Below are 20262 nucleotides of genomic sequence, written 5' to 3' on the forward strand. Positions count from 1 at the left end.
AGAAGAAAACCTGACAGAAGCTTATACCTCTTCGCTTCCATATATTCAAAAAAATGGCAACAATGAAATTCAGCAATCTTTTTTTTTTTTTTTAAATTATTTGAAGATAGGTTTTGGTGGAAAACAAGGAAAATTAAAATGGATTTTTTTAAAAAAATATCTAGTTAGTTTTTAATGGTCACAGTTATATCCTCTTTTGTGGAATTTCTTCTGTATTTTTCCTTCCTTTGTCCCATGCATTAAATATATCTTTAAAGTACTTTTCTAAGTATTATTTTTTGTCCATTATTTCAGAGTTGGAGAGCATTAATGCAATGTGAAAGAAAGGTTGCCATGGAAATATCTCATTATTGTTGAATTGGAAAATAATTACTCTGCCAAAAAATCCCAGGTAACCTGTCAGTGCTTGAGTTAAGGATGACTAGGGCAGCTTTGACTCTTTCTCTTAAAAATGGGGAATATATATATATTAGGATGGCTTCACTTTTCTTCCTGTTGATCTATAGCATGAGGATCTGATTAAAAATCTTGGCTAAAGTTCAACTTGTTCCTGAAAAGTACACATAAAGAGCTTTATGTGAATGTATGAGCTTGTGCATGGATTCCCTACATAGAAGCCATTAAGGTATTTTCTGTAGTTTACTGCACCTAGAACAGAGATCCACAATCTCCAGTCCACAGACTGGCATTGGTACGTGTCATGCCAGAAACTGGGCTCTGCAAACAAGCTAAGTCCCATCCATTGGATACAAGCAGCACACAAACCAACATTATCCTCTGGTCTACAGAAAAACCTCTCCATGGAACCGGCCCTGGTGCCCAGAAGATTGCGGGCCACTGACCTAGAATGTTGGGTTGCAAATAAAAGCAATAAGCACATGAAATGAACAGAAATCAAGCAATTGTTCAACCCAACCAGTGGTGAAATGCTACCAGTTTGCATTGGTTCAGGCAAACTGGTAGTAATAAAAATTACTGGTTTGGGCGAACTGGTAGTAAAAAAAAGCTACCAATTCTTCTGAACCGGTATTTCCGACGATCAGCTGTGCCATGTGATTTAAAATTCCTAGAAATCAGGAAATCCTGCTTTCTAGTGAATCTAAATCGATGGCACAACTGATTCCCACACTCACTGCTCTACTTGATTCCTTCCCTCACTGCTCTACTTACCTTCCCAAACCTCCTTTTGGCGTGCACTGTGCATGCGCAGCCAGCAAACCAGTCGCAAACCAATTCAGATTTCACCACTGAACCCAACCCATTATTAATTTAGAAGTATATAATATACAAGGTGTTCCTCAAATCATTATGAGTAGGAATTTAACATTTCAATAGTTGGTCACTTTAAAATGCTTTATTTAGTTTTATGTTCTATGTAATCCATTAAAAGTCTCTGATTGGCAGGGTACAAATGTGGACAATAAATAAATAGGTAATTCAGTGATTTTCTTTCAAAGCAATTCAAGAAGGATTTTATGCTATTTACTTGCTGAAAACATTGAGTTAAAATATGTTTTAATATTCTAGTGCAGAATAATCACAATTTTGTAAAAAAAAAAGGATATCTTAATATTTGTTAGCTAGTTTGCATAGTTCTTCCCTTGTTTTGAATGTCAAGGGTAAACTCATAAGACTTAATTACTTGAAAAGAAATACTTTAACTACAGTAGTGGGGATGTCATTCTCAACTGAAACAAATCAGCTAATTTGTATGATAATGTGTATGCTGTTATTCTACTCTACCACATAGACATAGGATGCATAGGATGATGTGCTGTCAACATAACACTAATTCAGTGAATGCATTGTATATCTTACTGGTTCCTCCTTATATAAAAGGAAGGAAGGAAGGGATTTATTGAAGTATCTGCAAAACTTTTTTTTTACTTCTACCTAACCCAACTGCCTATGCTTTTGAAATCTTTCTTGGGAAGTGAGACTGGGTGCCAACATTTACAGAAATAGAGGATCATTGCTTGTTCTAGGGTAATATTTCTAGATATTACACCCTGTTTGTAGCATCTTTGCAATGTAGCATTTATTTTAGCATGATAAGTATGGCAGCTGAGGTCCATGGTATTTATCTTAAGCATTCTTTAATAACCTCACATGAATCAATATTTCATTAACTTGACAGCCTGATCTTTTGCTGTAGTGAAAAAAGAAAACAGAGAAAATAGGATCACATTCACGAGCAGGGCTCATGTTTGAACAAAAAGAGTGAAAATCTATCTTCTTTTTTAATGTACTGAAAGTCTTGCTCAGGGTGTTGCCTGACAAGGCGAAGCACAAATAATAAACTGTAGATGGAATTTATTGCATACTTATATTTATCCTATTTGGTCATTTAATATAAAATTATTCTTTAAAAATATTTCTTTGATATGTTAGCAAATAGCAATAGCACTTAGACTTATATTCACAGTGCTTTACAGCCCGCTCTGAGTGGTTTTACAGAGTCAGCATATTGCCCCCAACAATCTGGGTCCTCATTTTAGCATCCTCGGAAGGATGGAAGGCTGAGTCAATCTTGAGCCTGGTGAGATTAGAATTGCCAAATTGCAAGCAGCCGACAGTCAGCAGAAGTAGTCTGCAGTACTGCATTCTAACCACTGAACCACCAAACCTCATATGAGATTATAAGTAAAATGCAGGGCATTCTTAATTATTAATAAAGGCATTCTGGATGTATGTGGGTCATAAAAGTCAAGAGATGCCCCTAAATTGTATGGTCCAGGTTTTATTCCTTGTTTATGTATGAGATACCATAAGAGGAGCAGGACTTTGACTGCACAGTCCCATCCAATGTCTTTAACTCCCCTTCCCAATGCAGAGGGCCCTCATTATTAGCAATATTAGCAACATTTTAAAAGAATAATAATAAATTATGAAATACTGGGAATTGCATGTTGAATACTGGAATGTGCAGAATGAAGATGGAAAATGAAATCCATTGAAATCATGCCTGGAGCCCTCAGATAGATATTTAAAGGAATTCCTCTATATTTGGGAATATAGAATTTATCAGACCTGGGCATCCTACTTTTCCAAAATCCCACCCTGCTTGTAATTGTCTATATTCTTAAATCCTTCCTTAATAATTCTTAGCTCCTTGGTTAGAACCTTATTAAATATTTACCAGTCTTAAACTGTAAATCTAACTGTAGATTACTGATATGTAGTTATTTCCCTTTCTTGATATTTAGATAAAAACAGATATTGTTTTTAAAATAGTAAAGTATACCTTTCCTGTTAAAGAACATTTCTCTCTCTCTCAGGACAGTGACAACCTGTGGTGGGATGCCTTTACGACAGAGTTTTTTGAAGATGATGCAACCTTAACACTTTCCTTTTGTTTGGAAGATGGACCAAAGCGATACAGTAAGGGCAAAATATTTTTTAATATTCCACTAACTTGTGGCAGAACTGAAACTTATCAGTGATGAAGTAAGGAGATATATAAAGACCTCCTTCAATAGTTTATATTGATTATGAAACTCTTCTTCTGACCAAATTTAGAGGTTAAAGTAAAAATGAAATGAAATGATCCCTTCCAAGCATCCAGTCTTTTTTCGAATAAGGAGAGTAAACTTCATATATATGGAATTCATTTGGAAATCTGAATTGGAGATTGATACAAACATCATGGGCAGGCAGATAATGTGAAAAGGAAGGCTTCTGGTCTATTTCTGACACAAATAAAAGAAACAAGAAAAGCCTGTAAGTGGGAGGGAGCGGTCATAGATTGTTTTCCAGAATATAGAATAGAATAGAATAGAATAGAATATTTTATTGGCCAAGTATGATTGGACACACAAGGAATTTGTCTTGGTGCATATGCTCTCAGTGTACATAAAAGAAAAGATACCTTCATCAAGGTACAACATTTACAACACAAATGATGGTCAATATATCAATATAAATCATAAGGATTGCCAGCAACAAAGTTACAGTCATACAGTCATAAGTGGAAAGAGATTGGTGATGGGAATGATGAGAAGATTAATAGCAGTGCAGATTTAGTAAATAGTTTGACAGTGTTGAGGGAATTATTTGTTTAGCAGAGTGATGGCCTTCGGGAAAAAACTGTTCTTGTGTCTAGTTGTTCTGGTGTGCAGTGCTCTATAGCATCGTTTTGAGGGTAGGAGTTGAAACAGTTTATGTCCTGGATGTGAGGGATCTGTAAATATTTTCACGGCCCTCTTCTTGATTCGTGCAGTATACAGGTCCTCAATGGAAGGCAGGTTGGTAGCAATTATTTTTTCTGCAGTTCTAATTATTCTCTGAAGTCTGTGTCTTTCTTGTTGGGTTGCAGAACCAAACCAGACAGTTATAGAGGTGCAAATGATATTTCCATAAACCCAACTCTTTTTAAAAGAGAGTTTCAGTTGCAGAATTATACTGTGTAATCTTATCATGTTTCTTTTGATTCATTCTCACCCAGTTCTCAAATAATGGTAAATTATGACTTGCTTGATGCAAAGGAAAAAGGATATCCCTGGTGCAGTTAACTATATGAGTGTTTTATGCTTCTGAGTAGTTCTTCTGTTATGGTCTTCAAGAGTCCATTCAAAGACTACTCATCATATTTAAAAATAGGAACATTTTTGTATATTTATAAAGCCTTTAGTCTTAAGGCAGGATTCTCTTTCAGCTTGTTTGTCCATTTGACATACCTGAAGCTATTCTAGAACCACTTTCCTGTCTGGGTTTCTGAAATGAAGGGAGGTCCTTAGCAGACCTTAATCATTAAATTATTATTTACTGATATGACATGATTTGTTCTTGCCTTATGGTAGGCCAGCCATCTCTACTTTTGAACATTTTCCTATTACGTGGCAAAAGAAGGAAAATTATCACACATCACATAAATAACCTCGGACGTTTATTCGCACAACAGTGTGATAGCCACCAATTTGGAGATCTTTAAAAGAAAGTTGAATCAATTCCTAGAGGAAGGTGTGTTGAAGGCTATCAGTTGTAGATTCCAGGTTGGAGGTGGCATAGTTCAAAATATCAGTTTTGGGAGAACAGTGGTGGGAAAATGATATGTTTTCATCTCCTGCTTATGAACACCTAAGACACATCTGATCGTGAGAATTAGAGAAAGATCTTTGTCTCATGTCTTCTTATATTTGCTAGTATCTAGAATAATTTCTCTTATTCTTACCTACTCACAGGTGACTGACCAAAAACTGTTATTGTTTATCTTAAAGCATTTTAAGATCTTCTTAAATACATTCTGTATTTCCAGACTTCTATGAGAAAATTGAAGACAGCATGCATGAGCATAGGTAATTCTTGCAAGACTCCTTGTCTTTGAAAAAGACAGCTATCACACAATCCCCACATACACCCACCAACAGCATCCATGTTGTAACTGGATTGAGAAAGATCTGTGCCAAACAATACAACTGTTTAATCCCACTTGCAAGCATTTTGCCTTTCACTTTAAACTCAAGTTTATGGATTTGCTCTCTCATGAACTAACATCAGTTAATTGTTGTGCAATTAATAGAAATCAGTTGTGACAACAGGACTGTCCCCCCCCCCTTGATAAATCTTTTCATATGTAGCCCAGTCTAACCTCACTGGACATTAATTACTTTTTTGCTGATGTATCTATGCTTCTTCAGCTGATAAAACAACTAACAAATTTGATTTCTAACAAGTTGACTCCATCTAATTGGGTTGGATCAGCTTCAATCAGTTTTCCAATTGTATGTGAATTGAGTGACTATCTAAATTTATTTAATAAATGAATAAAATAAATTAAATGTATCTTGCAGGGGTGGGGAGGACTTTCTGGAAGCAAGATAGACACCTTTTATGCAGGCAGGTTTGAGATAAATCCCATGTTTTCCAAGAATTGTATGCTAACTGTTTAGCTTCCTCTTTAGCCAATATCTATTATTGGACAAAGTTATTGTGAGTTTCTGCCACTCATTTTTTGACCCCACTACGTGACAAAATTGTTATCCCATTTCCTTTTGTTCTTCAAAAGAAAATTACATTTACCAAAAGTAATAAATTGTTCCTGTTTCCAAGCATAGGCTAAGTCCCAATAATTTAACATCACTCAATAATTATCGCATGGCAGAATAATTCTGGCTTTTTCACATTCTGAAGTTAGTTTCTTTGTGTTCCCGATTATCCTGCTTGCTCTCATTTTTTTTGCCACATCTAGAAATAATTGGTCTGCCATCTCTTCATGTATAAAGCTGATGCCTTTAAATTTCATAAAGGAAAAAGATTTTTTTCCAGTTCTTTTTTGCTCTGTTTTATCAGTTGCATTTCTCAGTAATTAAATGAAGAGTCCACCCATCTTGCTTATTTCTCTAAAACTGACTGCTAAATCTTCCCACCCATCCAAATCTGATTAAGCTAAGGCAGTCTTTCTCAACCTTAACAATTTTTTAAAGAGTAGATTTTAGTTCCCAGAGTTGAAAGTTAAACTGCCTTGAGACAAGCCCAAGGTTACTGGTTCCCAATCCTGCACTCCTATAGAATTTACACTGATTTCTTCTTTAATTATTAACAGTAGGCTTCTACGCCTTTCAGGTTTAACCCAAAGTAGTAACAAAATATTCAAGAAATCAAATTATCAGAACATATTGATGAGTTGAATGTATAAAGTGTCCACAAGAGCTTTGTACTCCCAACATTAACACCCTTCTCAATTACTGGGGAAAATGCCATTATCAGTGCTCCCCACATTCTTCATACCCAGAGACTCTGGAAAAAACAGAATTTTCATATTCTGGAATCACCAGGGAATGAGGTACGATATTTGCATTATGGAGGGAGAGAGGCAAGTTGTTCCAGAGGGGGAAGGAGAAAGATTGCTCTCAGCTCCTCCATCTCCCTTAATCTTCTAACAAGCAGGAATTGGCACCATGCCATACTGTTCAATGGAGTTGGGTTGGGTAGGGGAGGCATATGTCCCTAAGATACCCAGGTCCCAAGCCATAGAGGGCCTTACAGATAATAACCAGCATCTTGAATTTCACATGCAAGCAAACTAGCAATTATCACAACTCTTGCAAAACAGGTGTGAGTTGCCTATAACGACTTTGACCAGGCAGGCCATTGCATTTTACATGGATTATAGCTTCAGACTTATCATAGTCAGCCCTAGGCAGAGCTAATTGCAGAGTCTAGCCACAAGGCAAGAGGAGCAGGAGTGACCATCACTAGGCCTTTCTATTTCCATTTATAATCTAAAACGAATAGCCATGTTGTATAAGTATTTAAATAAAATAGTTTTATTTTAGCTTTACTTTATGAACAGAAGTCCCAAAGGTGCTTTTTCAAGAAGAAAGGAAAGGAAAGGAAAGCTCTTAGAGATGGTTTTACTTGATTACTTGCTTACATAATTAAATTATTGGCATTTAATGCAGAATAAGGAAATTCAATATAATGTCAAGTGTCCAACTAGTGAATCCAAAATAAGGAAAAACTCTCAGGAGCTTTAAATTCTCAAAAGTAAAACTTTATTGGATACACCATTTTGGTACCAAAGAATCAAAACCAGCTCTGGTTTTCCCATGTAAATGCTTGCTTAGTTAAACAATAGCTTCCCTTTCTCCCCATCCCTAGGTGATTACATTGTCCAATTATGAGACATCCTTCTGTTATGGGAACAGTCCGTCTCTTTTGCAAGTGCCTGCAGTGGGGACCTTGATGGTTGCCAGGCTCGCACGGTCCATGCACACATTCTCAGCATTCTATTTCACCCTTCCCTCACCCCAGTTGATTGGTAAGTTGAATAGCCTTAAGGTTTGAAAGTAGCAAAGCAGTTAAATCTTGACAATATAATAAAATAGTTTTCCAAGGATCACAAGAGAGTTGAGTTGTGTGGATCATCCTCTACATGCAGTCTCAGAGTGGTAACTTTTCTTGTAATCATGTAAACATCCAGTGGTGGGATTCGACTGGTTCAGATCGGTTCGGGTGAACCGGTAGCTCTGAAGATCAACTGGGAGCGAACTGATTCACTCTGATGATCAGCTGGCAGTGAACCGGTTCACTCCAACGATCAGCTGGGTCCGCCCATCCCTGCACTTTACTTACCTATATCTTCACAGCTGATTAGTGTGGCAGAGTAGATTCCCGCGCCTTAGCTGTTTTAATTCCCTAGCACTAATGCAGAAGGTGATTTTTTATTCAATTGCACAAGTGCGCATAGTGTGCATCTGGCGCCGGTGTGGGCGATCACTGAACTGGTTGTTGAACCGGTAGGATCCCATCACTGTTAACATCCATATTGATTTCTGCTCCTTCTATTTAGTTTTTAAGCATTGGTATATAATTAAAAAACAAACATCTACAATTGCAAGTTTTCTTGCAATTGTAAAAGGGAACCACTACAGCCAGGGACCATAAAGTGTTTTGAGCAGATTTCTCAGTTAACCACAAATCAAATCTGTGCTGCACCTTGTTTTTATATGCATTGTTTCACACTGTCACAGCCACTATTTTCACTTTTTTGATCACACCTTGTGGAGTCCTGTGCAATTAGCTGAATCTCCAGTTTCTTCTCAGAAAGGTGTCAGGCTGCCTCTGATTATATCTAGGAAAGAAATACACCTTGACTTCACTTGCAAATAAAGAAAAGTACTTTTACTAGATACATCGGGATAGCAGCTGCATTTAGCGGTGGAAAGTTGAATCTGAGACAAAATATGGCTAACAATCTGCATCACCCTATTCCACCCTCCCCTGTCCCAAAAGGTCATCAGGTCTGGTCCAATGCCAGCTCCTTCCCGGGGTCCCGTGGTAATCTTCTTCCGCAGGCCTCTGGTTGTCAATCATATCAGGAATGCAATGTCCGTTACAGTTCGCACCAAACATTCCTGTTGAATTCAAAATAGCAATCTCCCCTCCCACCTTTAATTATGTCAGACCGACACTCTTAAAGGGCTCTCTCTACTTAACTTGAATCCAATAGCTATGTACATTAGAAATACAATCCCATGCTATCTACCACTAGATATCAGGAGTACAAAGAGATACGTAGGTTGGAGTGGAGGCTGACAAAAGGTCTCTCTCTCAGACCTCTCTCCATCACCAGGTTGCTGTTTCGCTTGTATATATTGCCTCAAGCTCTCAAGGCAAGGTGGGATAATTATTAGACAAACAGACTACTTATTCTTGTTACATTAAATGATCATCATGTCTAAGATTATATCATGTCTAAAATGGATTGCATAATTTATTCATGTTGGTGGTGGTTCAAAATAGAAATTAGTTCATTTTGAGCTGCATGTGTGATTTCATATGTAATATGTATGTCCATCATATTTTCTGGCCACAGTACAGAAGTAGTTCACTCTAGCCTGTTTTGGGGGTGTTTGTTTAACATCTCAGTTTAGGCAACAATCCTAGGATTCGCCAGTGATTTCAAAACCAAGGACTAACCAAATGGCCTTGTCAAACCTTTCAAAATCACCCAACCAGGTGCTGCCATCTAGCAGAATAACTAAAAACCATTTGCAAGTACAGATAATCATCGGCTTACAACCACAATTGGGACCATAATTACTATTGCTAAGCGAAGCAGTTGTTAAGTCACACCTGATTTTACAACCTTTTTTGCCATGGTTGTTAAGTGAATACTGCAGTTGTTAAGTGAATCACAGGGTTGTTAACTGAAGCTACTTCTCGCTTGGATTACTGCAATGCTCTCTACATGGGGCTCCCCTTGAAGAGCACTCGGAGGCTCCAGTTAGTCCAGAATGCAGCTGTGCGGGTGATAGAGGGAGCGGTTTGGAGCTCCCATGTAACACCCATCCTGCGCAGACTGCACTGGCTGCCTGTTGTCTTCGGGGTGTGCTTCAAGGTATTGGTTACCACCTTTAAAGCGCTCCATGGCTTAGGACCGGGATATTTACGGGACCGCCTACTGCCATCTTGTATCTCCCAGTGACCTATGCGTTCTCACAGAGAGGAACTCCTTAGGGTGCCGTCAGCCAAGCAATGTCGACTGGCGGCCCCCAGGGGAAGAGCCTTCTCTGTGGGGGCTCCCACCCTGTGGAACGAGCTTCCCCCTGGACTTCGACAAATACCTGACCTTCGGACCTTTCGCTGCGAACTTAAGACTTATTTGTTTCGTCTTGCTGGACTGGCTTGAATTTTAATTTCAATTTTTAGCGGATTTTATGGGGTTTTAATTTTATATTAATTTTTAGTGTTACTTGTATTTTAATATTAGGCCAAATTTAATAAGTTTTTTAATGTTTGTTTTTAATATTGTATGTATTGCTGTATTTTTATTCTGGCTGTAAACCGCCCTGAGTCCTTCGGGAGAAGGGCGGTATACAAATTAAAATATTATTATTATTATTATTAAGCTGGCTTCCTCCTCTTGATTTGTCAGAAGCCTGCTGGGAAGGCTGCACATGATCCCAGGTTGCCGTAAACATTGTAAATACATGCCAATTGTCAAGCACCCAAATTTTGATCACATGACAATAGGGATGCTGTTATGATGTATGATATTCCAGGTAGTGCAGCTTTTTGTAGTTCTGCTGGTGTTATTGCAGGTAGCTGCAATTTGTTGATGTATCTTATAAAATTCTTGGACATGGTACCAAGTGCCCCGATGACAATGGGTGTCACTTTTACATGTTTCATCCATAGCCGTGTAGTTTCGATAGCCAGGTCGTGATATTTCATGATTTTTTTCCAGTTCTTTTTCTTTGACTCTGGCATCTCCTGATACCGCAATGTCAATAAATTGTATGTTTTGGTTTTCAACAACTGTGATATCTGGCGTGTTGTGTTCCATACAGACGATCTGTCTGTATTCAAAAGTCCCACAAGTTCTTCACCATCTCATTTTCTATAACATTTTCCACTTTATGTTCCCGTGACTTTTTGAATACAAGTAAGTCATATTTTTTATATAATGACCAGTGAATTAATTTAGCAACTCGGTCGTGTCTAGCTTTGTAATCAGTTTGTGCGATTTTGCTGCATTCACATATTAAATGTGAAACAGTTTCAACTTCATTGTTGCAAAGTTGACAGTTTGGATTGTCGGTGGATTTTTGTATCTTTGCTTTCATAGCATTAGTTTGTAGTGCCTGGTTTTGTTTTGTTTTATTTGCATTTATATCCCGCCCTTCTCCGAAGACTCAGGGCAGCTTACACTATGTCAAGCAATAGTCTTCATCCATTTGTATATTATATACAAAGTCAACTTTTATTGCCCCCAGCAATCTGGGTCCTCATTTTACCTACCTTATAAAGGGTGGAAGGCTGAGTCAACCTTGGGCCTGGTGGGGCTTGAACCTTCAGTAATTGCAAGCAGCTGCTGTTAATAACAGACTGTCTTACCAGTCTGAGCCACAGAGGCCCCTCTGTGTTCTTGTTCTTGAGCAGCGAGTATTAAACCTTCCGTTTCTTTCTTGATGGTTCCCATCTTAAGCCATGCCCACGTAAAGTTCTCATCACATTTTCCTTCAATGTTTTTCAAGTGCTGTGCATGCAAAGCTTTGGTTTTCCATCTATTTAATCTGTCATCCAGCTGTTTTTCCTTATATTCTGCCTTTGTTTCTGTTGTTTTTATAATGTTCTCTGTTTTCACAGCCTGCAGCATTTTTTCTGTACTTTGGTTCACATAATCATTCAAACTTTGTTTTTCTTCTTCTACAGTTTGATGGATTTGCAATAGTCCTCTGCCCTCTATTTTTCTTGGCAGGTACAGCCTGTCAATGTCACTTCATGGATGTAAAGCGTGGTACATATTCAAAAGTTTGTGCATTTTCCAGTCCAAGTTTTCTAGTTCAGCCAAAGTCCAGTTGATGATTCCAGCTGAGTAGCGTATAACTGGAACTGCCCATGTATTAATGCCTTTAATTATGTTTCCAGCATTCAGCTTTGATTTTAATATTTTGTGGACCCTCCTGATGTATTCCTTTTGCATTGACTCTTTATCTTTTCCATTCAAAATGTTATCTGCTTCCAATATGCCTAGGTATTTGTAACCATCATCCTTTGATCATGGTTTTACTATATTTCCATTTCCCAGTTCTGTTCTTTCTATTTTTTCCATTTCTCTCTCTCTCTTTTTTTTAAAAAGAGTTTTTTATTGGTAACTTATTACTTCCGGAAGATGGCGACCAGGAAGGTTGCACCGGAGAAATGCTCTCTGTAAAAGGGCTCTTTTGAGCTCTTAGGAGAGCAGTTTCCCCGAAGATTCCTTGCTGGCGATACTCCAGAGTCGAAGGTTTTTCCAGGCTGCCGTGGATTGAGGCTGCCGAGGTTCTTCCAGGCTGCTGAGGACTCAGGCGGTGGGCGAAGAGTCGGAGACCGCCGGAGCCTGGACTGCCGCAGCCATGAGGCCGTCGACTGAAAGAGGCTGGAGCCGCCCGCTACCGCCAGAGCCGCCGCCAGCCCTGAGACTGCCGCTGCCGCTTGTGCCGCCACCGGAGCTGCTGCCAGCCCCGAGACTGCTGCTGCCAGCTGCCACTGGTGCCGCCGGAGCCACCACCGGAGCCGCCGCCAGCCCCGTGAGAGCCACCGGAGCCGCCGCCAGAGCTGCCGCCAGCCCCGGGATTGCCGCTACCGCTTGTGCCGCCAGAGCCGCCGCCAGACCCGAGACCACCGCTACCGCATTAAAGGCGGCTGGAGACACCCGAAACCACTAAAGCCACCCCACCAGACCCGGGACTGCCGCTGCCGCTGCCGATACCGTGAGTCGCACCGCTGCCATCACCGCCCTCCATCATCGCCCTCCCACATTGCTACAAACTTTAAATTTCCCACCAAGGAGATAAAAGCCCAGCAACATTTACAACAACCCTAATCAACCTATCCCCCAATCGGCAGGACTGCTGCAGGACTACTGGTGAGTTCCTAGGAGACTCCAGTCTCCCGGCCTCTACTGACTTTTTGAATCTCCCGCCATTACAGCCACCTGTAAAGAAGCTTCTCCAATCACCATTTTAAATTTCCCGCCAAATCTCACTGTTACCATAGTGACTCCCTATTACCATAGCAACTGCCAAATTGACTACCACTTAAAGTTAAAGAGACAGATATAAAATCAAAGATAATTGATTAAGTGACAGACACTTAATCATTACTAAAATAAAATAATAATAAATAAATAAAATAAAATAAAATAAAAATAAAATAAAACAAAGGAATAAGAAAGATCATCATTATGCCAGCCAGAAAATCAAACGCTGATAAAATCTTAGAATCAAGATTAACAACTATTGAACAAAACATAGATAAAAGATTACAAGCTATTGAACAAAACCTAGAAAAAAGAATTCAAAATATTGAACAAAACCTAGAAAAAAGAATTCAAAATATTGAACAAAACTTAGAAAAAAAAATTCTATCAGTTATTGAACAAAGTTTCACAGATTTGATAAAACAAATTTCAACACTAAAAAATGAAAACTCTAATGATCTAAATCTCTTCCAAACTCATCTATCACCACAAAATATACAACTTACAACTCAACCTAGACATCAAATTAATACAACACAACCCAATCAACAAACAACTACTAATCAACTAATCAGAGATGCAATGGAGAGAGGACAAAAAATAAATAATGCAATATTATTTGGACTTGAAAACACAAATGAACCAGATATCAATAAGATTCACAACATCATTGGAAATTATAATTCATCAACCATCTCCCCAAATGAAATAATTGCTGTCTCCAGAGATGGACCAGAATATAAAAACAGCGATGGGACAACAGCACCAAGATTTTGTAGAGTTATATGCACTAATGAGGACAGCAAACGCAAATTCATAAAGACTATAAACTCAATTGCTAAATCCAACCCTACCTACAGTAAACTTAGATCACGTCCTGACCTATCCTTTCTACAAAGGATACGCTCTCGTGAACTTCGCACAGAACTTAAAAGAAGACAAGACAATGGTGAATCCAACCTATACATCGACTACCATGCTGATTGCATAAAAAATAAAACCTGCAATCAAAAAATCACCTCAACCCCCCATCACCCATAACAATCAACCAGCCATCCCAGTATTCAACCAAGTACCCATCCCCCTACCTCCCATTCAACCAACCATCTTACCAACTATCCAACCAACAGCCATCCAATCAACAATCCAACCAGCCATCCAACCAACCATCCAACCAACCATCCAAACAGCCATCCAAGCAGCCATCCAAGCAGCCATCCAAACAGCCATCCAACCAGCCATCCAAACAGCCACCCAACAATCCACCCAACCAGCCATCCAAACAACCATCCATCCAAACACCCAAAACTACCATCCAACCATCTATACAACCATCTATTGTCCACAACCCCAACCTACTAACACCCAAAACTAGGTATGCACGCCTTACCTCTTCAACACCAATCATATCAGATCTCAAATGCAAATTGATAAATGCAAGAAGCATAGTCAACAAATTACCTGAATTTATCCTCTTATTAAACAGTGGCACATTTGATATCATTTTGTTTGTGAAACATGGCTGAATTCATCCCTTCCTGACTCCATTATCTCAAACAAAGAATATCAAGTCTATCGATCAGATCGGAAAACCGAAGAGGTGGTGGAGTGGCTATCTTTACAAAAGACACTGAATCTAAAAATATCCAAGTAGCACATAAACTCTCTCTTCCTGAAACCATAGTATCGACCTATCCCTTGACACTACTCTTGATTCTTACTATGCTACAGAGCCCCCGACTATGACATTACCCACGCAAATATGCTAACCTCAATGCTAACATGGACTACCTCTTGCCCATACCCTCTTATCTTCCTTGGTGACTTAAATCTACCTCTCATTAACTGGACAACCAATGAATGTTCAACTGACCCAATCCATACTACACTATACAACGCTGTTACAAACCTAGGTCTTGAACAACTTGTAACTAACAATACAAGACTCAACAACTGCCTTGACCTCATCTTCTGCAACAATCCAAACTCAATTTACGGTATACAAATTAAAGAACTTTTTTCAAACAGTGACCACTGCATGATTGATTTTCGTCTCAATATCGTCCATACTTAATTCGTCATAACACCAGAACTCCCAACTACAACTTCAAGAAAGCCAATTCGTCCTTATAAACAACGATCTTTCACTTCTGAACTGGCAAAATCTGTTTGCAACCTGCATAACCGCTGATGACCTCTATAGAATCTTCCTACTTGTAATCAATAGAGTCATTATATTATATGTACCACGACTGACTACCATGTCCAAGAAAACAAACTACCCATATCAATAAAAAGCTTCAATCAAAAAAATCCCTCTGGAAAAGAAACAAAAAAGGCTATGTTACAAACTTCAGAAACCGTTACAGAAACATATGCAACCAAATTAAAACTGAATGCACAAATTACCACACCAAGCAAGAAGAAAACCTTCTACGCACAAATTCCAATCGTGCCTTTTATAATTTTGTCAACAGTAAACTTAAAGATTCAAGATCCATCCCACCACTAAAAGATTCTAACAACAAAGAATGCAATGACGAAACAGTCAAAGCAAACCTCTTCAACATTTTCTTTGGCTCAGTTTTGTTAACTCCGATAACACATATCCAACATTCCACAAACGAACCAGCAATGACTATGATGATCTAACTCATATAGATTTCACAGAAGACAACGTTGGTAAAGCTCTTCACAACTTAAAACCATCGCTTTCTATTGGACCTGATGGTCTATGTGCATATTTCTTAAAAACTTTCCATTAATATAGCTGAACCCCTAAGTATTATCTTTGATAAAGCTTTCACTACCAGTTCTCTTCCCAAACTTTGGTCACTAGCCACAGTCATCCCCATCTTCAAAAAAGGAGACCCCAGCTTAGTCGAAAACTACAGACCGATCTCCCTTTGCTGCGTCACCTGCAAAGTCATGGAATCTATCATCAATCAATCCATTACCTCACACTTAGAAACTAACAACCTACTCTCCAACAAACAATTTGGTTTCAGGAAAAAGTTATCATGTAACTTACAACTTCTCCACTGCAAAAACATATGGACTTCAAATCTAGATCAAGGCAAATCAATAGATGCAATCTACATAGACTTCTGCAAAGCTTTTGACTCAGTAGTACACGATAAACTTCTCCTTAAACTAACATCCTATGGCATCTCCTATACATTAATGATCTTTGTGACCATATCTCAAGTAATTGTGTTCTCTTTGCTGACGATGTCAAACTATTTAACACCACAGACAACACTTCTATCATTCAAAACGACCTTGACCATCTAACCGCTTGGTCTAAAATTGGCAGCTCAAATTTCAACCAGCAAATGCTCAGTCTTACATATAGGAAAAAAGAACTCTAAAACTAAGTACATACTAGATGGACATTACCTTACAGACGACCCCCATCCCGTTAAAGACCTTGGAGTTTTCATGTCAAATGATCTAAGTGCCAAAGCCCACTGCAACTACATAGCAAAAAAAGCTCTAAGAGTTGTAAACCTAATTTTGCGTAGCTTCTTTTCCAAAAACACCACACTACTAACCAGAGCATATAAAACATTTGCTAGACCAATTCTAGAATACAGCTCACCTGTTTGGAACCCTCACCACATCTCTGACATCAATACAATTGAACGTGTCCAGAAATATTTTACAAGAAGAGTTCTCCATTCCTCTGAAAACAACAAAATACCTTATCCCACCAGACTTGAAATCCTAGGCTTAGAAAACTTGGAACTCCGTCGCCTTCGACAAGACCTAAGTTTAACTCACAGAATCATCTATTGTAATGTCCTTCCTGTCAAAGACTACTTCAGCTTTAATTGCAATAATACAAGGGCAACCAATAGATTTAAACTTAATGTAAACCGCTTTAATCTAGATTGCAGAAAATATGACTTCTGCAACAGAATCATCAGTGCTTGGAATACTTTACCTGACTCTGTGGTCTCTTCCCATAATCCTAACAGCTTTAACCAAAAACTTTCTACTATTGACCTCACCCCATTCCTAAGAGGACCATAAGGGGCGTGCATAAGCGCACAAACGTGCCTACCGTTCCTGTCCTATTGTTTTTCTTTTCTTCTTCCTATATATGTTTATATGTGTATATACTATATAATCTTTTTGTATGATGTTGTGACAAAATAAATAAATAAAATAAATAAATAAACTCAAATTAAAAACAATGGACATTGTTTAATGTCTTTGGTTTTAAACATTGTCGTCAAATTTAAGCTAATAAATGATATACTTCTTTATCTTTGTACAAATTTACATTACTTCTTACATGTCAAGTATGTATGTTAATTCCTCCTAAACAGCTACACACATACTCAATAAAATCATATCTCACATACAAGTTTAACATACATTGACATATCCATTTCTAGACATTCACTACACCTTCATTTTAGCATTCCTCTTCCTGTCCAACCATTCGTAAAATTTAGTTCAGATTTCATAGTACGCTGATTCACTTTTATCCTTGAGCTGCAAGGTAAGTCTGTCCATTTCTGCACAATTAAAGATTTTAGTTAGCACTTCTTCTTCCGAGGGGATTTCTTTACTCTTCTATTTTTGGGCAAAAGCTATTCTTGCTGCTGTTAATATGTGTAATATTAGATAGATTGTATTCTTGTTATACTTTCCCTCTATAATGCCTAATAAGAAAAGTTTATTTAACCTGGTTTAACTTCTATTTTTAATGTTAAAATCGCTTCCAGCCAACACCTTATTTGCTGCCAAATTTTTTTGGCCTTTGGGCATTCCCACTACACCTTCATTTTAGCATTCCTCTTCCTGTCCAACCATTCGTAAAATTTAGTTCAGATTTCATAGTACGCTGATTCACTTTTATCCTTGAGCTGCAAGGTAAGTCTGTCCATTTCTGCACAATTAAAGATTTTAGTTAGCACTTCTTCTTCCGAGGGGATTTCTTTACTCTTCTATTTTTGGGCAAAAGCTATTCTTGCTGCTGTTAATATGTGTAATATTAGATAGATTGTATTCTTGTTATACTTTCCCTCTATAATGCCTAATAAGAAAAGTTTATTTAACCTGGTTTAACTTCTATTTTTAATGTTAAAATCGCTTCCAGCCAACACCTGATTTGCTGGCAAATTTTTTTTTTTGCAAATTTTTTTTATTTTCCATAATAATTCCTAACTTCACTCAAAAACTAATTGATATTTTTTAATCTGATACTTATTTTGAATATAATCAATCCACTTTCTCCATTCCAAAATATATTTTTCTTGTGTACAGTCTTTCAAGTAGGCAGAAATTTTTGCCATTTCTGCTAAATTTGATACTTTACTAATCCATTCTCCAATTGTAGGTAAGTCTTCTTTCTTCCAATATTGTGCAATCAATAATCTTGCAGCAGTTATTAAATTCAGAATCAGTTTTGTCTCTATAACAGTGCAATCTGAGATTATTCCTAATAAAAAGAAAAGATACGTTCATCAAGGTACAACATTTACAACACAATTGATGGTCAATATATCAATATAAATCATAAGGATTGCCAGCAACAAGTTATAGTCATACAGTCATAAGTGGAAAGAGATTGGTGATGGGAACTATGAAACGATTAATAGTAGTGCAGATTCAGTAAATAGTCTGACAGTGTTGAGGGAATTATTTGTTTAGCAGAGTGATGGCCTTCGGGAAAAAGCTGTTCTTCTGTCTAGTTGTTCTGGTGTGCAGTGCTCTATAGCGTCGTTTTGAGGGTAGGAGTTGAAACAGTTTATGTCCAGGATGCGAGGGATCTGCAAATATTTTCACGGCCCTCTTCTTGATTCGTGCAGTATACAGGTCCTCAATGGAAGGCAGGTTGGTAGCAATTATTTTTTCTGCAGTTCTAATGATCCTCTGAAGTCTGTGTTTTTCTTGTTGGGTTGCAGAACCGAACCAGACAGTTCTAGAGGTGCAAATGACAGACTCAATAATTCCTCTGTAGAATTGGATCAGCAGCTCCTTGGGCAGTTTGAGCTTTCTGAGTTGGTGCACAAAGAACATTCTTTGTTGTCCTTTTTTAATGATTTTTTTTTTTGCAAATTTTTTTTTTATTTTTCCATAATAATTCCCACAATTTGACCAGTGTACAATACAATCACTTATCCAACAATCAGTCCTATAGTCAAATTATACTCAATCAGGGCTGCTCGACTGCCACTCCCCCCTTTAATCCTTTCTTCCCTTCTTTACTCCTCTTTCCCACTTCTCACTACCATCCTTTCTAACCTCTATCTTCTCCTACTTCTCCTCCTTCTTTCCTCCCTACCCACCTCCCTACCTACTTTCTTCCTTCTTTACTGCTCTTTCCTTACCCTTTCCCTTCGGGAGTGTTTGCCGAGCAGTCCCGACATTACACCATTCCAACTTGTTTAATTCTACCATTATTCCTGTACAATGGCAACCAATAGTCTTCCCCTTCCCCGCCTCCTTCCCCGAGACTTCCCAGAACAGAATACAGGGTATTGTAACTAACAAACATAATCTAAAATATAACATAAAACATATTCCATTTCACACCATCACACTATCAATTCCTTCTTTCTTAAACTAATACATAATAATTCCCACAATTTGACCAGTGTACAATACAATCACTTATCCAACAATCAGTCCTATAGTCAAATTATACTCAATCAGGGCTGCTCGACTGCCACTCCCCTTTAATCCTTTCTTCCTTCTTTACTCCTCTTTCCTTACCCTTTCCTTCGGGAGTGTTTGCCGAGCAGTCCCGACATTACACCATTCCAACTTGTTTAATTCTACCATTATTCCTGTACAATGGCAACCAATAGTCTTCCCCTTCCCCGCCTCCTTCCCCGAGACTTCCCAGAACAGAATACAGGGTATTGTAACTAACAAACATAATCTAAAATATAACATAAAACATATTCCATTTCACACCATCACACTATCAATTCCCTTCTTTCTTAAACTAATACATAATAATTCCCACAATTTGACCAGTGTACAATACAATCACTTATCCAACAATCAGTCCTATAGTCAAATTATACTCAATCAGGGCTGCTCGACTGCCACTCCCCTTTAATCCTTTCTTCTCCTCCTCCTATCCTTTCTTCCTTCTTTACTCCTCTTTCCTTACCCTTTCCTTCGGGAGTGTTTGCCGAGCAGTCCCGACATTACACCATTCCAACTTGTTTAATTCTACCATTATTCCTGTACAATGGCAACCAATCAATTTATAGTCTTCCCCTTTCCCCCCTCCTTCCCCGAGACTTCCCAGAACAGAATACAGGGTATTG

At 38.2% G+C, this 20262-nt stretch overlaps 1 protein-coding gene across 2 annotated transcripts in view; it reads left to right on the plus strand.

The window, feature by feature from the left end:
• Positions 1-20262, plus strand: part of LDB2 (LIM domain binding 2) — a 528562-nt gene that overhangs the window by 153840 nt on the left and 354460 nt on the right. For both annotated transcript variants that reach the window (XM_058192632.1, XM_058192633.1), the window contains exon 2: positions 3279-3381. In XM_058192632.1, the coding sequence (XP_058048615.1) occupies positions 3279-3381 (103 nt within the window). The remainder of the gene's footprint in view (positions 1-3278; positions 3382-20262) is intronic.

Source organism: Ahaetulla prasina, chromosome 8 (assembly GCF_028640845.1).
Source record: "Ahaetulla prasina isolate Xishuangbanna chromosome 8, ASM2864084v1, whole genome shotgun sequence".
Taxonomy (NCBI): Eukaryota; Metazoa; Chordata; class Lepidosauria; order Squamata; family Colubridae; genus Ahaetulla; species Ahaetulla prasina.